Below are 18,117 nucleotides of genomic sequence, written 5' to 3'. Positions count from 1 at the left end.
CTCGATGCTGTATTTCTTCTTTCAGGGTCTCTGAAATTGTAAAACACATGGGTTCTGAAGCCAGCTTTGTAAAACGTTTGTTCTTAATCTCTTTGTTCCTCCATTTAATCATCTCATAGGTTTGCAGAATGTTGCCAGGGCAAAACCTGTGCAGAGGGAAAAGGAGACATTAGGCAGGAAAGTTTAGTTGACTAAATGGATGAAACAAAATTGGCATGACGTTGATAATTTTAAGGTGCTTGTTAACATACATGAGTTTATATTAAATTATTCTATATCCATTTTCCATATTTGAAATTTTTACACATTAAGAGCACTAATATCTTGTTCACTGTGTTACTGATTTCTGGCCTCATTTGGTTTTTTTTTTTAGACAAAAGGCTCTTATGCTTTTAAACTTAAGAAATGTATTCATTTATTATTCAATATATGTCAATGTTTTATAAATGTCCTGTGTGTTCCTGAAAAATTTTGTATGTCTTCATGCCTTCAGTGTTTTCACTACATTAATTTTTCAATTTTTGCTGTGCTATCTATATTTTCTATATTGTGATTCATTTATGTTCGTATATCTTTTCTACCAGTTATCCATTCAATTCTGGCTGTGAATTTGCCTATTTCCTTTCTTACATGTTAGGTTTTGCTTTATATTTTAAAGTTATTTGATAGAAAGCATTTTAGTTAGAGATTATTATAGCTTTCAAGTTAACTAAATAGTTTACATTATGCAATGTCTCCCCTTCTTCCTAATAATAGTTCTTCCCTTAAAGGCTACCCTGTTTGATACCAGTAAGATCATGCCAGTTTTCTTTATTGTCTAGTATTCACATGGTATGTCTTTTCTGTATCGTTTACAGCGCATCTTCTTATAGACTTGTCCTATTTTTGAAATTACTCTGCTACATACAAAAAGAATATATGGAAAGTGTTAATGTTCTATCCTAGTGTGGGCATAAGGATATCATTTTCAATAGCTTTAAAAATTTTATTGTATAACTAAAATTGTAAGATTTTAAATGATTTGGGTAATCTTATTGCTTAGTAAACATTTGCCTTTAACTAATCAATCAGTGAAGTAATTTGATTTGACTCTAACCAGTTTTAATCATTAATGTCAATAAAATTTTATTTATGAACAGAGATATAGAAAGTTTACTTAGACGTCACTTGTTAACCTTATCAATGCCTCCTAACTAGATCATTTATTCTCTTCTCCAATATAGTTGCTTTTCTTTACTAATTTATTCAACTTAGTACATCCAGATAGAATTATTTATCTTTGTTAAAATGATTCCAAGGGTTTAATCTCTATTAAAAGAATTAATTTTTTGGCAGCGGCACACAGCATTTGGGAAATTAGTTCCCCAACCAGGGATCAAACCATGCCTCTTGCTTTGGAAGCATGCAGTCTTAACCACTGGACACCAGGGAAATCCCCATTTAAGAAAAAAGCAGACTACATTTATAAAACCAAAGCATGTTGCAAGTATATCTAAGCAGGCTCCAGAATTAAAGCCAATAAACTACTGATAATATTTTATAAAGAAATAGCTATGTGGATATGTGTAAAATAAGGTCAACATTTTAAAACTGAACATATTACCGAGATTTTAAAGTATGTTATTAGAATAGATAAAACTTTATATTCCGTATGAAGAGAATTATTTTATAAAGTTATGATATCCATAAAAGTGAATAACATATAGGTGGCAAAGACATTTTTGGTAAAGAAATCTATATATTGTGACAAATATAGATATTTAGATTAAATGACAATACTTTAAAATTCTAATACCTATTTGCTTAGATTCCAGATAGAGAGGTAAAGAATTGATCAAGAGATTGAGAGCCATTATGTGAGGACAAGAGATGTATAAATGAGAAATACTCAGTCTCATGGCTCATATCTCTTGGAAGCTTTCTCTGTGGGTGGGAGAGATCAGAAATATCCCTGGATGTACTTAGTCCCAGATGCCTCTAGTAAATGAAAAAGAATCAAGAATCCACCTGAAAGAAAAACAGTTAGGTAATTGTAGGTTTTCCAGTGGACCTTTATGCTTCTATGTAAACAACGGACAGAACAGCTACGGTCTATGGAAGTATTAAATGAGAGATCTGGAAAACAATAGAAAGTTCTCAAGAAAGTTCTATCTCTATGAGGCAGGTGATTTCTTCTGTGATGAGAAAATAGATCTGTCATGAACATATCCGCCCTGCCATTAGTTAATCCCTAGAGCAATAACTCCAGGATTTGTAAAATTATAATATGCATACATATGCACCACTATAACTATTTATTTATTTATTCATAGAACCTTTAGAAAACAGCCAAAAGAAAAAAGAGACATAACATTTCTGGAAAGGAATATGAGAAGGATTTAGAGTAGGCAACTTCACGATGTCACTGAAAGAAAATTTCATACCATTTTATTCAGGAGATTTAGCTGTGATCTTTACAAACAAAAGGAAAAACCAAACCTAGATGATGCTAAAAATCCTTAATATCTGAGGGATTGTATGAGGATATTTCACATTTCTCCCTAACGTGGGTCTCTTCCCAGCAACCTTTGTAGCGCCCACTTAGCTTCTTTGTTTCTCAAGGTGTAGATCAAAGGATTAAGTGAGGGTGTCACTACAGTGTAGAAGAGGGTGAGGAATTTACTGTAATTCTGGGTGTATTTGCTCTTGGGTTGAATGTAAATGGAAGTTAGAGTCCCAAAAAACAAAACCACAACAATTAGGTGGGACCCACAAGTCCCAAATGCTTTCCTCCTGCCTTCAGTGGATTTTATCTTCAGCACAGTCCTAACAATGCAGCCATAGGAGACCAGAATAAGCCCCAGAGGTATCACCACATAGAGAACAGAAGCTATGGAGAGCTCATTTTCCAGGAAGGTTGTGTTCACACAGGCAATCTTAATCAGGGCAGGCTCCTCACACGTGAAATCATCCACCACGTGGTGGCTGCAGAGAGGCAACTGGAAAACAAGGACGGTCTGAACCGTGGACCCCACAAAACCACTGATCCAGGCCAGAGCTGCTAGTTGCCGGAGAAGCTTTGGGTGCATGATGACTCCATAGTGGAGAGGTCGACAGATAGCACTGAAGCGGTCATAGGCCATAACAGTCAGCAGGATGCACTCTGTGGAGCCCAGCCCCAAAGAAACATACAGCTGGATCACACAACCAGTGTAGCTAATGGTCTTGTCAGGCCCCTTGAGATTCCAAAGCATTTGTGGGACAACACTGGTGGTGAAACAGAGGTCCAGAAAGGAGAGATTGGAGAGGAAGAAATACATGGGCGTGTGGAGTTTGGGGCTAAAGTACGAGACCAGTATGATCGCTGTGTTCCCCATCAGTGTCAGAATGTATATGATAGAAATGACGAGAAGGAGAACCATCTCCAGGTGGGGCTGGTCAGAAAACCCCAGTAGGATGAAACCTTCCAGAATGCTAGCATTTGTTCTTTTCATTGCTTAATTGTGAGTCACCATTCTTGGTCATTTTTATTTTCTTCCTGTGGGAAGAAAATCAGATATAAAAGTTAGTAGAAAAATAACTAACTGAGTAAAGTGAACATTTTGGCACTGATTTTTATATAGAGAAAGAACAGGCAAAATAAAATTGTGCAAAATAAAAAATGTAACATGTTGACTTCTTATACAGAAAGAAATATACAACGTCATGAAAACACCAATGCTTTAAAAAATATATAAATATAGATTAGAATTGAACATACACAAAGCAGGTTTGAGATGTATCCCAAATTCTCTGAAGATAAAATATACAGGCCATTAATGTGCATGGTGTGAAAGCCAAAGAAATTGAAAGAAAGATGATGGTTACATATATGGATAAATGATAGATAACAGATATAAAAGATAAGTTGACAAATTCATTGAGAGAGCAAGAGTCTAACAAGATACACAGAACTGGAGACCTAAAGACAAATTAAGAAGAGTTAGAATTTTCACATTGCAAGTGTTAGATATGGTTATCATTAATATTCATTCTTTTTCTGTGAAGCAAATAATTATTAACCTGATAATAGTGTTAAAAGGAAACTTCGGTGATCTCCCTATTTGAGTCCCTAGTCTGTCAACTTTCTAGAGAGTAGTACTTTCTAGTATTTACTTTATAGAGAGTAAACACTACTCTCTAGAAAAATCTACTTTACAGTCTCTAAAATAGCAAAATCTTGCCCCTAGAAGCCCCTCAGTTCACATACTTTAATGTCATTTTATTACAAGAGTATACAAATTCAGCCACCTAATGCAATGTGTTGACTTTGCTAAAAGTAAATTATGTAGAACTCACCTGTGTCTTTTTAACCATTAACTTGCAAAGTTATGAAAATTTGTGGTTCTGAAGGGTCTGTTCAGAGATTTTCAAAATGGTTGCAATCATTTCCTTTTGATATCAAATCTAAAAAATCCCTTAAAAACAAAGTAATAAAAAACAACAATAAACCCTCCATTGAAAATTTCTGATTTTCCCTTAAATATCTCCACTAGAAAATAAAACTTACTTCCAAGAACCCGTGGCCATTAAACTGGCTCTCAGGCAATTATTGCATAGTCCAGTTTAGAGAGAATAAGTGGCTTATTGACATCTAAGGTAAAAATCAGCTAGATTTTGAATTTTTGCTAAGACAAAACTATCATGTATTTTGAGTAGAGTATGATTGTTTTTCCAGAATTAGAGCAAAAGGAAGTAACTCACTCTGGTGGTCACATTGGCTAGCATCTGTCTATCTGCCCATGCATTTTGGTGGGGAAATAAAAACCCTGAATTAAAATTAACACTAGATACACTAAAATTGACACTGACCTCTTCTAGCTAACTTTGACTCTACTATTCGGTAAAGAATAAAATAACTGTATTGTTGAAATATTCAATGACTCCTGGAAAAATGTCAGCACACGAGTGGCCTCATTTTGCTTGATGTAAGTCTACATTTTCACAATTTTTTCCTTGTGCATTTATGTTGCAAGAATAACCAATATTTTCCAAACAGACCACACTGAACCTGTTCTCTCTTTCATATTCCTATTGTTAATCAAGGTGAGAATATGGGGTTTTACATCTGCAAAGAGGAGAAGGTAGTCAATTACTCATCATTAGTCAATGTTGGGTTGCACATTTGAAAAACTACTTACATTCACTGCTGAAGGCAAGTAGCTCTAGATTTCTTCAACTTTTAAAATGAATTTTCCTTTTTTCCACTTTTTAATTTTTTTTTCAATATACGTGCTGCCAAAGTGAGCACTTTCCCTCGTTTCCGAAAACAACAGAGAGTACGTTCTACCTCCTGGAGAGAAAGGCAATCCAGGGTAGAGGTTCTTCAGGGTTTCGATGAAAAGTTCAATCGTGATCACAGATCTAGGATAGGCAGCGGAGGAACCCCATGTGGGCAGTAAACTCAAGTCCCTCCTCTTATCTCATGCTCCTGTAATCCCAAACCCCTCTAATCTCAAGCTCTCTTCAGATGGATGGTGGTTAGCTTGTTTACTCAGCACAAATGTCTTGAGTTTTTCTTCCCAGGTAACTTTCCACCACTATATTAAAGAGAGAGACAGGCCCCTGGAGAGAGAAGAGCCACAGAGACTTGTGCTCCTGTTGTCAGTGGAAGATAATCAATTGCATAATGCCTTGTAAACACACGCGTGCATGTACACAGGCATTTTGCTGTAAGGTATTCAAAACAGATACTTTCATGTTGTCATAGTGTACTGGATAACAGATAGAAAGGACCATTGAAGTTCCATCTGTGAGAACATCCTTTAGTTCTACACATAATAAAGTTTTTGGAGCCTGTTAAAGTCTTTCACCTACTTTCTATTACACACTATTAAATATAGCTAGGTAATAATGTGTCAATATTATTTGGATAGTTCCTTAAAAGATTTTTTATTGAAGTATAATTGAGTTACAATGTTTTCTTTTTCAGGTGTATATCAAATTGATCCAACTTTATACATATATAGTTTTTATATTCTTGTATGCTTAATATATATTTATATATGATTTATGATGTTTAGCTGCTAAGTTGTGTCCAACTCTTTTGCAACTTCATGGACTGATGTCCACCAGGCTCCTCTGTCCATGGAATTTTCCAGGCAAGAAAACTGGAGTGGGTTGCCATTTCCTTCTCCAGGGGATCTTCCTGACCCAAAGATTGAATTCATGTCTCTTATATGGGTAGGCAGATTCTTAATGTTGAGCCACCCTGGGAAGCCCCATATATAACTTATATGTACATCTACATTCTTTTAATATTCTTTTCCATTACATATCATCACCAGCTATTGAATATCAGTCCATGTGCTCTATAGGGACTGATATTCAGTATCCTTTTTAATTTACTTTATAGTACTACATAGTAGTGTTTTTCTGTTAACCTAAACTTTTCATTCATTCCTCATTGAAATTTTAATTCATTAAAGTTTTTGTTAGAGAACCTTAGTTTTGTACATATGCATGCCACATAATCTTTTAAGGAATAGTTAAAAATAAAGCCTTTGTGGGAAAACTGGTCAACCACTTGTAAAAGGATAAAACTAGAACACTTTCTAACACCATACACAAAAAGAAATTCAAAATGGATTAAAGATCTAAACATACACCTGTGGCTGATTCATGGCAATATATGGCAAAACCACTACAATATTATAAAGTAATTAGCCTCCAATTAAAATGAATAAATTTGTTTTAAAAAAGTCTTTTTTTAAAAAAAAGTCTTTGTATCAAAAATGAATTATGGTCTACACACAGCAGGATAATCACTTCTTAAGGAATTCCCAATATTATTCTATAGTTGTCTCTTAAGTATATGGTATATATCAGGTTTTGTTTGAAATAATCCATTCAGGTACAATTTATATTTTACAAAAATTATAAATAGATGGATAAAATATAAGATATAAATATATACATCTAATTTTAAAATTGCAGCATTCATGTATTGGGATTGTCTGTAAAAGTTTCTGATGAGGTCGGGCTTCCCTGGTAGCTCAGGCAGTAAAGAATCTGCATGCAATGCAGGAGATGCGCGTTCGGTCCCTGGGTTGGAAAGATCCCCCAGAGAAGGGAATGGCAACCCACTCCAGTATTCTTGCCTGGAGACTCTCATGGACCGAGGTGCTCAGTGATCTACAGTCCATGGGGTCTCAAAGAGTCTGACACATCTTAGCGACTAATGCTCACATAATAGTAAACATTAGAAAAAACTGATATGTAGACTATCTCGTAATTTTCCTTCCATAACTTTTCTTTCAACTGTAGTGACAAAGTGTGAAAGTGTAGTGCCAAAAGAGGGATAACAATATGTGCTAGGTGTGCTGGTCCTGGGTTTGTTCATCCTCAAATTCTCTCATCGTCCCTTTCCATCACTGTTCTGTATTCCAGGAGGACTGGGGTCTGAAGGCTGCTTCGTCCAGGTTCCCTATTGACTGCCTTTCACACTGACTGGGAAACACTGACTGGCAGGAGAGCAGAATGAAGAGAAAAGAGAAGAAAGCGTCATTCTGCTTTCCACTGTGCTGGAGGAGGCTTTTCAGGATGAGGTGGCCATCTCCTCTTTTGGTTCTAGTTCTGTTGGCAAGCTTACCATTTGTCCCTGCTTCCACCAGGTTATCCTGGGCCTTTGGCTTCTTTTGCTTCCTCAAGTCCAGCAGTGGGAGCAGCTGCCAGCTATTTCTAATCTCAAGTTCAACTCTCATTTCACTGTTTTGTGTTCCAGCTACCCCACCCCTTGTGTAGCCCACTCATGCATTAAAGTCTCCCTATTGCAAAAGATCCAAAACCATTTGTAACTGGCCCACACTCTGGACTCTGTACACTCTTCTTTCCAGAAAGTATACTTCTTAGGAAATAGTTAGTCCAATTCTAATCATGTTCTGGTGACAAAATCTATTTTCTATGAAATAGTCTTACAAATTTGCACAGTAGACAACGCCCTACTCCAAAGCAATGAATTTTTAAGTTGTATTTAGATACCATTATAATCATTGGAGGGTACTGGGACTAATCAATGTTTCTTTCTTCCTTGAAATGCTGCTTGAGAACGACTGATTCTGAATATTGAAAATATTGACCCTTCTTTTGAATGAGGCTCAAGAACTCAATTACTGATATGTATGATATTCTAGATTACACTGAGACATTCATTGTATAAAACTGAATCTCACTTAAGGGCTTCCCTGATAGTTCAGTTGGTAAAGAATCTGCCTGCAATGCAGGAGACCCCGCTTTGATTCCTGGGTCAGGAAGATCCCCTGGAGAAGGGATAGGCTACCCACTCCAGTATTCTTGGGCTTCCCTTGTGGCTCAGCTGGTAAAGAATCCACCTGTAATGTGGGAGACCCCTACTCAATCCCTGGGTTGGGGAAGATCCCCTGGAGAAGGGAAAGGCTATCCACTCCAGTATCCTGGCCTGGAGAGTTTCCATAGTCCATGGGGTCACAAAGAGTCAGACATGATTGAGCAACTTTCACTTCACTTTCACAATCTCACTTAATACCACAATGCCTTTTGGAAAATTATCAACTACACTTAAGATTCTTTATGTGCTGAGAATAATTTATCAATATTGAAGAAAAAGGCCAACGGCCACAAATCTACTGATGCTTTCTCTAGCACTAAACTCTGACTATCCGATAAACAGCTTACTATTTTAGTATATATTAATCGTAGTTCAACTCTCAAATTGTTTCTGAATAATTCACTTAAATACTGTTTTTCTCAATTGGAGGATAATTGGTTAATAATGTGTGGGTTTCTGCCATACAACAATGCAAACCAGCCATTATTGTATATATTTCCCCTTCCTTTTAAGCCTCCCTCCCTCCATCCCGTCCCACCCCTCTAGGTTATCACAGGGCACCAGCCGGGCTGTCTGTGTAATAAAGCAGCTTTACACTAGCTGTCTATTTTACGCATGGTAGTGTATATATGTCAAAGTTACTTTCTCAGTTCGTCCTACTCTCTCCTTCCCCTGCTGTATCCACAAGTCTATTCTCTATGTGTCATCTCCATTTCTTCCCTGTAAACAGGTTCATCATTACTATTTTTCTGGAACTCATATATATACATTAATATATGATATTTGTTTTTCTGTTCTGACTTACTTCACTCTGTAAAACAGGCTCTAGATTCATCCATCTCACTACAACTGACTCAAATTTGTTCCTTTTTCCGGCTAATATTCCATTGTATGTGTGTAATTTAATATATTTCCTCTTAATCATTAATATTCAAAGATGATAACAACTACAAAATATTCAATATGTCAAATCAGTGAGGAACTAATATATTATTTAAGGGATCAATGATGATTGAATATTAGACTCTGGCTAACCAACTTAATGAAAATATACATAAAAGGATTAAATATGTAAAGATTTTACTGCAGAGTATGAATCTTACTTGGATAATGGAAAAAACTGTAGATGAAAACTTGCATAAACTTAGTATTTGGAAGAGTTTCATAGGCAAATCAAAACCATGGTGATGTGTACATTTTTTGCCTAGCAGATTGAAAGTGAAAGTGAAGTCCCTCAGTCGTGTCCGACTCTTTGCACCCCCATGGACTGTAGCCTACCAGGCTCCTCCATCCATGGGATTCTCCAGGCAAGAGTACTGGAGTGGGCTGCCATTTCAGATCACATGACAAAAATAATCACTGAATTGGAATGAGTGGAGGAACTCAGGCACTGACGTTATGAGAATATAGATTTTTTTTAAACTCATTTAAATATAACAATGTTATATCTGTAAAGTAAATATGTAATATTATGAGGACATATTACAAAGCACAAATTTTATTATGAAAATTTCATCACAGAAATTTTTAACTTATGGTAAAATGATAAACACATTTAATGCCTAAGAATAGGGAACTTATTCAAATAACTTGGTGCATTCTTATAACAAAGTATTACTCAGGCACTGCTGTTATAGTTAATATTTATTGACATTGAAAAATATTTTATTTGTTAATGAAGATAATTGATTACAAATGAGAAACAAGTCTCACTTATCTAATTATGTAACTAAACCCTAATAACAAAGACAGTGCTTTTCTTTTCTTTTCTTCACCCACAGAAAAGAATATAAGAATGCACACGCTTGAGGGGCTGGGGTGAAGGTGACAGAGTTTGTCTATGATATTGCCTGGCTGGAGATAAAGCAAATGTCCAGTTGAGGAATGCCTTCCTTTACACTTCTCCCTTGAGAAAACTCTGTTCTGGACACTAAACTCCATGTTAATTAGCAACTTGGAGTTACAGATCCCTCAGGTCTTGAACATCTATCTCCTATGTACTTCTCAGTTTTTCCTAATTTGATTTTCTCGAAGGACTACTGCTCAAGAACTCTTTACTTCTGCTGAGTTCATTGGTATTGGGCAGTGAGAGCCACTTCAGTGAAGCAGTTGTAACCTGCTCAAATCACGTTGCCCATCTTCTTTTCTGCATGCTGACAAAGATATAAGGCAGAAGGAGGATGACCTAGACAACAGAAGAAACCCCTCTTAGTTTCTTTCATCACCACCTCTCTCTCCCTCTTGAGTGGCCTCCAGGTACATTAGCCAGCATGCACTGACTCAGCAACTTTAAAGACTCACTTTGTCTCTCCTCCAGATTCCCTTTCAGGAGTCCTTCCTCTACATATCTATGCCAAATATAATCATTTTTTATACCACAAAAATAATCAAAAAAGGGCATGGCAAAAAGAAAGTTCTTGAACTTTTTGCCCTAAGGAAAAAGATATTCCTCCAGATATTTCTTCTGTTTGACAGTACTTAAACTCTGGATATAAGCTAAATGTTCTTCAGTGGAAAAATGGATAAAGAAAGTGAGATTATGTATCTATCTGGTACAGCCATGAGAAAGAAGGAGATCCTGCCATTTGCTACAACCTGTATGAAAATACTATATGGTACCACTTAAGTGCTGAATTAAAAAAAGACAAAGAGAGAAACAGAAAATAGAGACTAGAATAGTGGGTTCCAGAGACTAGGGGGAGGGGTATATGGAACAAGGTAAGTGAAAGGATAAAAATTTTCAGTTATAAGAGTAAGTACTGAGGAGCTAATGTGGGACATGGTGACTTTAGTTACTAACATGGTATTGTAGACTTGAAGGTTGCTGAAAGTAGATCATAAGCATTCTCACCTCACACAGAGAAAAGAGTTAACCAATGTTATCTGTGTGAGGTGATGAATATATTAATTTTCTTGATCTTTGTAATCATTCTGCAATATATACGTAAAGCATGTTATCATGTTGTACACTTTAAACACATATAATTACATTGCTCAACTTTCTTCAATAACATTAAAAAAATAAAAATTTGTAAGTGTGTTTATTTCACTTAAGATGCAATGTTACTTTTAAAAGTATATACACACCTGGATAAGCTTATAAATTCAGCTTTCATTATTCCTAACTGTTTCAACAAGATACTGATTTTAGAGCATAAAGGGGACTTCCCAGGTGGTGCAGAGGTAAACAATCTGCCTGTCAATTCAGGAGATGTGGATTTGGTCCCTGAATTGGGAAGATGCCCTGAAGAAGGAATGGCAACCCACTGCAGTATTCTTGCATGGAGAATCCCATGGACAGAGAATCATGGCTAGTTACAGTCCATGGGGTTGCAAAGAGTTGGACATGACTGAGCATGCATGCTTGATAAGAGCATAAAATTTGGGGACACAGAAGACAATACTGTAGAAAAATAGTAAATGAAGAGGTATGGTGAAATATAATCTGGCTTATTCTGTTCTGCAGAATGCAAAATTGATGACAAAGACATATTTTGCCTTTTCATGATGTTACCAAATGCCAATTCCTTGTCTTTAACTTAGTGGATGTGTGTAAGTGACTGTTTACCTTATTATTTTTTTTTATCTGAAGACATTTTATCAAAAACTGAACAAACTGCACACCTGAGTTTGTGCATCCATTTTTATGTGCATGTATCCCAAATATCTTTTTATCATCAACTTTGAGGTATAAAAACTTGTGGTCAGTTGCTAAATAGCTTCCAAAATTATTTAGCTTTCCTCTCTGCTGAAATTCACCTATGTCTGACCCTACACACACTCTGATCAAATATTTAGTTACAAGAAACATTATCAGAACTTGCTTTGTCTTTGAGTATCAAAAGGCACAAAATATGTTCCATTTATTTTTCTGGTCTACTGACTCAACTGTTATTCATTATTTTTGCATTGTAATTTCTGTGGAAACAAACAAAGATCACTCACAATTCCTTTCATACTAGGTGCTTAAATTTGCTTCAGTGTTCCTCTCCTCTTTTCCTCCCACTTCTACTAGCAGAATTATATAGCCACTCAAACTGAGAGCTTTTCTTTTCTTCTTAGGAAAATTTCCTTTAATAATAATTTTCAACAAATGGGAAAAGAGAATGGGCACACACAAAAAAAGAGGATGGGTCAAATATTTATTGAGCCAAGAAATGATGACACAAAACAATGCCTTTGTTTTTAAGAATGACTTTTTAATAATTACCATTTTTCCTTCTCTGTGAAAACTGACTAGCTAAGATAATCTGAGTTTACTTCCAATTTCAGAAGTAAATCATAATAATGTTTTTTCCCTCAATTGAATTTTGAGTCCATTTTTCTCTTTTACAGTAACAGACTAACGGAACAAAACAATGAAACATATGGGGGAGAGTTTATTTTGCTTGGATTCTCAGACCAGCCTCAATTGGAGGCCATCCTTTTTGTGGTCATTTTGATATCCTATCTTTTGACCCTCCTGGGAAACACAGCCATTATCCTGGTCTCCTGCCTGGACTCCAAACTTCACACACCTATGTATTTCTTCCTCACAAATCTCTCATTTCTTGACCTTTGCTTAGCTACCAGCATCGTCCCCCAGTTATTGTGGAACCGAAGAGACCAGCCAAGACCATCACATCAACAGGCTGTGCCATACAACTCTATGTGTCCCTCTCACTGGGTTCCACTGAGTGTGTTCTCCTGACCATCATGGCCTTTGATCCCTATGTAGCAGTCTGCAGACCTCTCAATTACACCAGTGTTATGCACCCATCATTTGTAAGTTTTTAGCAGGAATAGCCTGGCTGCGTGGAGTAGGAAACACTCTTATCCAAGGAACCATCACCCTTCGCCTTCCTCGCTGTGGACATCACCGTGTGCACAACTTCTTATGCGAAGTGCCTGCCATGATCAATTTGTCCTGCACTGACATCCATACAAATGAAATCCAGCTTTCTGTGGCCACATTAGTTCACCTTCTTCTTCCTGTGGCATTGATATTGGTCTCTTATGGATTCATCGTGCAGGCAGTGTCAAAAATTAAGTCATCCCAAGCTTGGCGTAGGGCTCTAGGGACCTGTGGTTCCCAACTGCTGGCAGTGCCCCTCTTCTTTGGGACCAGCTCAGCCATATACATTCAACCAAAGAGATTCTATGGCCATAGCCAGAGGGAGTTCCTTACACTCTTCCACACTGTTGTAACTCCCACCCTCAACCCCCTCATATAGACTCTGAGGAACAAGGATGTGAAGGGAGCCTTGAGAAGGATGCTGACAATAGAACAAAATTCCTAAGGAAAAAGAAAAGGAAGCAGTGACTTTTCATTGAGGAAAATTATTGAAGAGACCTAAGATTGAATAACTACTCCCAAGTGACTGCTTACCTTTCTGTCTTACCAACAATATGGCTACTGTGGTTTAGAAAAAAGAAGCACATTTTGATTCTACTTGTATATCTCATGGAACTTCATCTGTGTGTATGTGTGTGTTTTATAAACCTATTCATACTTTCTTCTACTAGATGTCTTTAAAGGGCATATCCCAGAATAGGGAGATTTAGTGGTCTACCCAATATGCATGTGCTTACATATTTGATTAGGGAATTAAATAGTGTTTTATATGAACCAGAAAATGGAAAAGTATATGTTAGCATGAGGTGATTACTGTTGTACCTCTTTCATAAAAGAGCCCTGGTGTGACACTTTTAAAACAGTCTACCTCGGAATCCCAATTCTTTCAAGAAAAAAAACAAACAAACACTTGAAAATATGGGATCTTTTTACAGCAATGTACCAGATTTATGAATCTATTTAAAAAGCTATTAAGGAAGAAAAAGGTTTGCTTTTAAATGAAAACAATAGAAATAATTGTTAAATAATTACAGAAGCTACTTAATAATTTAATGAAGTACTAAAACTTAATGTAATCTAATTTCAAATGGACCGAGGGGCCACAGGGCAAAACCTTGTATTGAATCTTACTTGATGCTGTATTTCTTCTTTCAGGGTCTCTGAAATTGTAAAACACATGGGTTCTGAAGCCAGCTTTGTAAAACGTTTGTTCTTAATCTCTTTGTTCCTCAATTTAATCATCTCATAGGTTTGCAGAATGTTGCCAGGGCAAACCTGTGCAGAGGGAAAAGGAGACATTAGGCAGGAAAGTTTAGTTGACTAAATGGATGAAACAAAATTGGCATGACGTTGATAATTTTAAGGTGCTTGTTAACATACATGAGTTTATATTAAATTATTCTATATCCATTTTCCATATTTGAAATTTTTATACATTAAGAGCACTAATACCTTGTTCACCATGTTACTGATTTCTGGCCTCATTTGGTTTTTTTTTTTAGACAAAAGGCTCTTATGCTTTTAAACTTAAGAAATGTATTCATTTATTATTCAATATATGTCAATGTTTTATAAATGTCCTGTGTGTTCCTGAAAAATTTTGTATGTCTTCATGCCTTCAGTGTTTTCACTACATTAATTTTTCAATTTTTGCTGTGCTATCTATATTTTCTATATTGTGATTCATTTATGTTCGTATATCTTTTCTACCAGTTATCCATTCAATTCTGGCTGTGAATTTGCCTATTTCCTTTCTTACATGTTAGGTTTTGCTTTATATTTTAAAGTTATTTGATAGAAAGCATTTTAGTTAGAGATTATTATAGCTTTCAAGTTAACTAAATAGTTTACATTATGCAATGTCTCCCCTTCTTCCTAATAATAGTTCTTCCCTTAAAGGCTACCCTGTTTGATACCAGTAAGATCATGTCAGTCTTCTTTATTGTCTAGTATTCACGTGGTATGCCTTTTCTGTATCCTTTACAGTGCATCTTCTTACAGACTTGTCCTATTTTTGAAATTACTCTGCTACATACAAAAAGAATATATGGAAAGTGTTAATGTTCTATCCTAGTGTGGGCATAAGGATATCATTTTCAATAGCTTTAAAAATTTTATTGTATAATTAAAATTATAAGATTTGAAATGATTTGGGTAATCTTATTGCTTAGTAAGCATTTGCCTTTAACTAATCAATCAGTGAAGTAATTTGATTTGACTCTAACCAGTTTTAATCATTAATGTCAATAAAATTTTATTTATGAACAGAGATATAGAAAGTTTACTTAGACGTCACTTGTTAACCTTATCAATGCCTCCTAACTAGATCATTTATTCTCTTCTCCAATATAGTTGCTTTTCTTTACTAATTTATTCAACTTAGTATATTCAGATACAATTATTTGTCTTTGTTAAAATGATTCCTAGGGTTTAATCTCTATTAAAAGAATTAATTTTTTGGCAGCGGCACACAGCATTTGGGAAACTAGTTCCCCAACCAGGGATCAAACCATGCCTCCTGCTTTGGAAGCATGCAGTCTTAACCACTGGACCACCAGGGAAATCCCCATTTAAGAAAAAAGCAGACTACATTTATAAAACCAAAGCATGTTGCAAGTATATCTAAGCAGGCTCCAGAATTAAAACTAATAAACTATTGATAATATTTTATAAACAAATTGCTATATGGATATGTGTAAAATAAGGTCAACATTTTTAAACTGAACATATTACCAAGATTTTAAAGTATGTTATTAGAATAGATAAAACTTTATATTCAGTATGAAGAGAGTTATTTTATAAAGTTATGATATCCATAAAAGTGAATAACATATAGGTGGCAAAGACATTTTTGGTAAAGAAATCTATATATTGTGACAAATATAGATATTTAGATTAAATGACAATACTTTAAAATTCTAATACCTATTTGCTTAGATTCCAGATAGAGAGGTAAAGAATTGATCAAGAGATTGAGAGCCATTATGTGAGGACAAGAGATGTATAAATGAGAAATACTCTGTCTCATGGCTCCTATCTCTTTGAAGCTTTCTCTGTGGGTGGGAGAGATCAGAAATATTCCTGGATGTACTTAGTCCCAGATGCCTCTAGTAAATGAACAAGAATCAAGAATCCACCTGAAAGAGAAACTGTTAGGTAATTGTAGGTTTTCCAGTGGACCTTTATGCTTCTATGTAAACAACGGACAGAACAGCTACGGTCTATGGAACTATTAAATGAGAGATCTGGAAAACAATAGAAAGTTCTCAAGAAAGTTCTATCTCTATGAGGCAGGTGATTTCTTCTGTGACGAGAAAATAGATCTGTCATGAACATATCCGCCCTGCCATTAGTTAATCCCTAGAGCAATAACTCCAGGATTTGTAAAATTATAATATGCATACATATGCACCACTATAACTATTTATTTATTTATTCATAGAACCTTTAGAAAACAGCCAAAAGAAAAAAGAGACATAACATTTCTGGAAAGGAATATGAGAAGGATTTAGAGTAGGCAACTTCACGATGTCACTGAAAGAAAATTTCATACCATTTTATTCAGGAGATTTAGCTGTGATCTTTACAAACAAAAGGAAAAACCAAACCTAGATGATGCTAAAAATCCTTAATATCTGAGGGATTGTATGAGGATATTTCACATTTCTCCCTAACGTGGGTCTCTTCCCAGCAACCTTTGTAGCGCCCACTTAGCTTCTTTGTTTCTCAAGGTGTAGATCAAAGGATTAAGTGAGGGTGTCACTACAGTGTAGAAGAGGGTGAGGAATTTACTGTAATTCTGGGTGTATTTGCTCTTGGGTTGAATGTAAATGGAAGTTAGAGTCCCAAAAAACAAAACCACAACAATTAGGTGGGACCCACAAGTCCCAAATGCTTTCCTCCTGCCTTCAGTGGATTTTATCTTCAGCACAGTCCTAACAATGCAGCCATAGGAGACCAGAATAAGCCCCAGAGGTATCACCACATAGAGAACAGAAGCTATGGAGAGCTCATTTTCCAGGAAGGTTGTGTTCACACAGGCAATCTTAATCAGGGCAGGCTCCTCACACGTGAAATCATCCACCACGTGGTGGCTGCAGAGAGGCAACTGGAAAACAAGGACGGTCTGAACCGTGGACCCCACAAAACCACTGATCCAGGCCAGGGCTGCTAGTTGCCGGAGAAGCTTTGGGTGCATGATGACTCCATAGTGGAGGGGTCGACAGATAGCACTGAAGCGGTCATAGGCCATAACAGTCAGCAGGATGCACTCTGTGGAGCCCAGCCCCAAAGAAACATACAGCTGGATCACACAACCAGTGTAGCTAATGGTCTTGTCAGGCCCCTTGAAATTCCAAAGCATTTGTGGGACAACACTGGTGGTGAAACAGAGGTCCAGGAAAGAGAGATTGGAGAGGAAGAAATACATGGGCGTGTGGAGTTTGGGGCTAAAGTACGAGACCAGTATGATCGCTGTGTTCCCCATCAGTGTCAGAATGTATATGATAGAAACGACGAGAAGGAGAACCATCTCCAGGTGGGGCTGGTCAGAAAAGCCCAGTAGGATGAAACCTTCCAGAGTGCTAGCATTTGTTCTTTTCATTGCTTAATTGTGAGTCACCATTCTTGGTCATTTTTATTTTCTTCCTGTGGGAAGAAAATCAGATATAAAAGTTAGTGGAAAAATAACTAACTGAGTAAAGTGAACATTTTGGCACTGATTTTTATATAGAGAAAGAACAGGCAAAATAAAATTGTGCAAAATAAAAAATGTAACATGTTGACTTCTTATACAGAAAGAAATATACAACGTCATGAAAACACCAATGCTTTAAAAAATAAATAAATATAGATTAGAATTGAACATACACAAAGCAGGTTTGAGATGTATCCCAAATTCTCTGAAGATAAAATATACAGGCCATTAATGTGCATGGTGTGAAAGCCAAAGAAATTGAAA

General features: G+C 36.1%; 2 protein-coding genes and 1 pseudogene across 2 annotated transcripts; 1 reads left to right on the top strand and 2 right to left on the bottom strand.

Moving 5' to 3' along the window:
- Positions 1-2,306: 2,306 nt before the first annotated feature.
- LOC139031508 (olfactory receptor 2G3-like) lies at positions 2,307-3,473 on the bottom strand. Its single transcript, XM_070456920.1, has 2 exons — positions 2,552-3,473; positions 2,307-2,368 (listed from the first exon to the last, which is right to left on the bottom strand). Exons 1-2 carry the CDS (start codon positions 3,471-3,473, stop codon positions 2,307-2,309), a joined length of 984 nt encoding a protein of 327 aa, XP_070313021.1.
- Positions 3,474-11,743: 8,270 nt separating this feature from the next.
- LOC110133303 (olfactory receptor 2G3-like) lies at positions 11,744-13,602 on the top strand (annotated as a pseudogene).
- Positions 13,603-16,827: 3,225 nt separating this feature from the next.
- Positions 16,828-17,760, bottom strand: LOC110133398 (olfactory receptor 2G3-like). The gene has a single exon (XM_020887283.2). It carries the CDS (start codon positions 17,758-17,760, stop codon positions 16,828-16,830), a length of 933 nt encoding a protein of 310 aa, XP_020742942.2.
- Positions 17,761-18,117: the final 357 nt, after the last annotated feature.

Source organism: Odocoileus virginianus, chromosome 27 (assembly GCF_023699985.2).
Source record: "Odocoileus virginianus isolate 20LAN1187 ecotype Illinois chromosome 27, Ovbor_1.2, whole genome shotgun sequence".
Taxonomy (NCBI): domain Eukaryota; kingdom Metazoa; phylum Chordata; class Mammalia; order Artiodactyla; family Cervidae; genus Odocoileus; species Odocoileus virginianus.
The sequence above is the reverse complement of the archived record's forward strand: the minus strand, read 5'-3'. Positions and strand labels throughout refer to the sequence as shown.

Coding starts and splice junctions, on each gene's coding strand:
- LOC139031508 (XM_070456920.1), bottom strand. CDS start 3,473: ATGAAAAGAACAAATGCTAGCATTCTGGAAGGTTTCATCCTACTGGGG. Junction 2,369..2,551: donor ACAAAGGTTGCTGGGAAGAG/ACCCACGTTAGG, acceptor AAATCCTTCTCA/TATTCCTTTCCAGAAATGTT.
- LOC110133398 (XM_020887283.2), bottom strand. CDS start 17,760: ATGAAAAGAACAAATGCTAGCACTCTGGAAGGTTTCATCCTACTGGGC.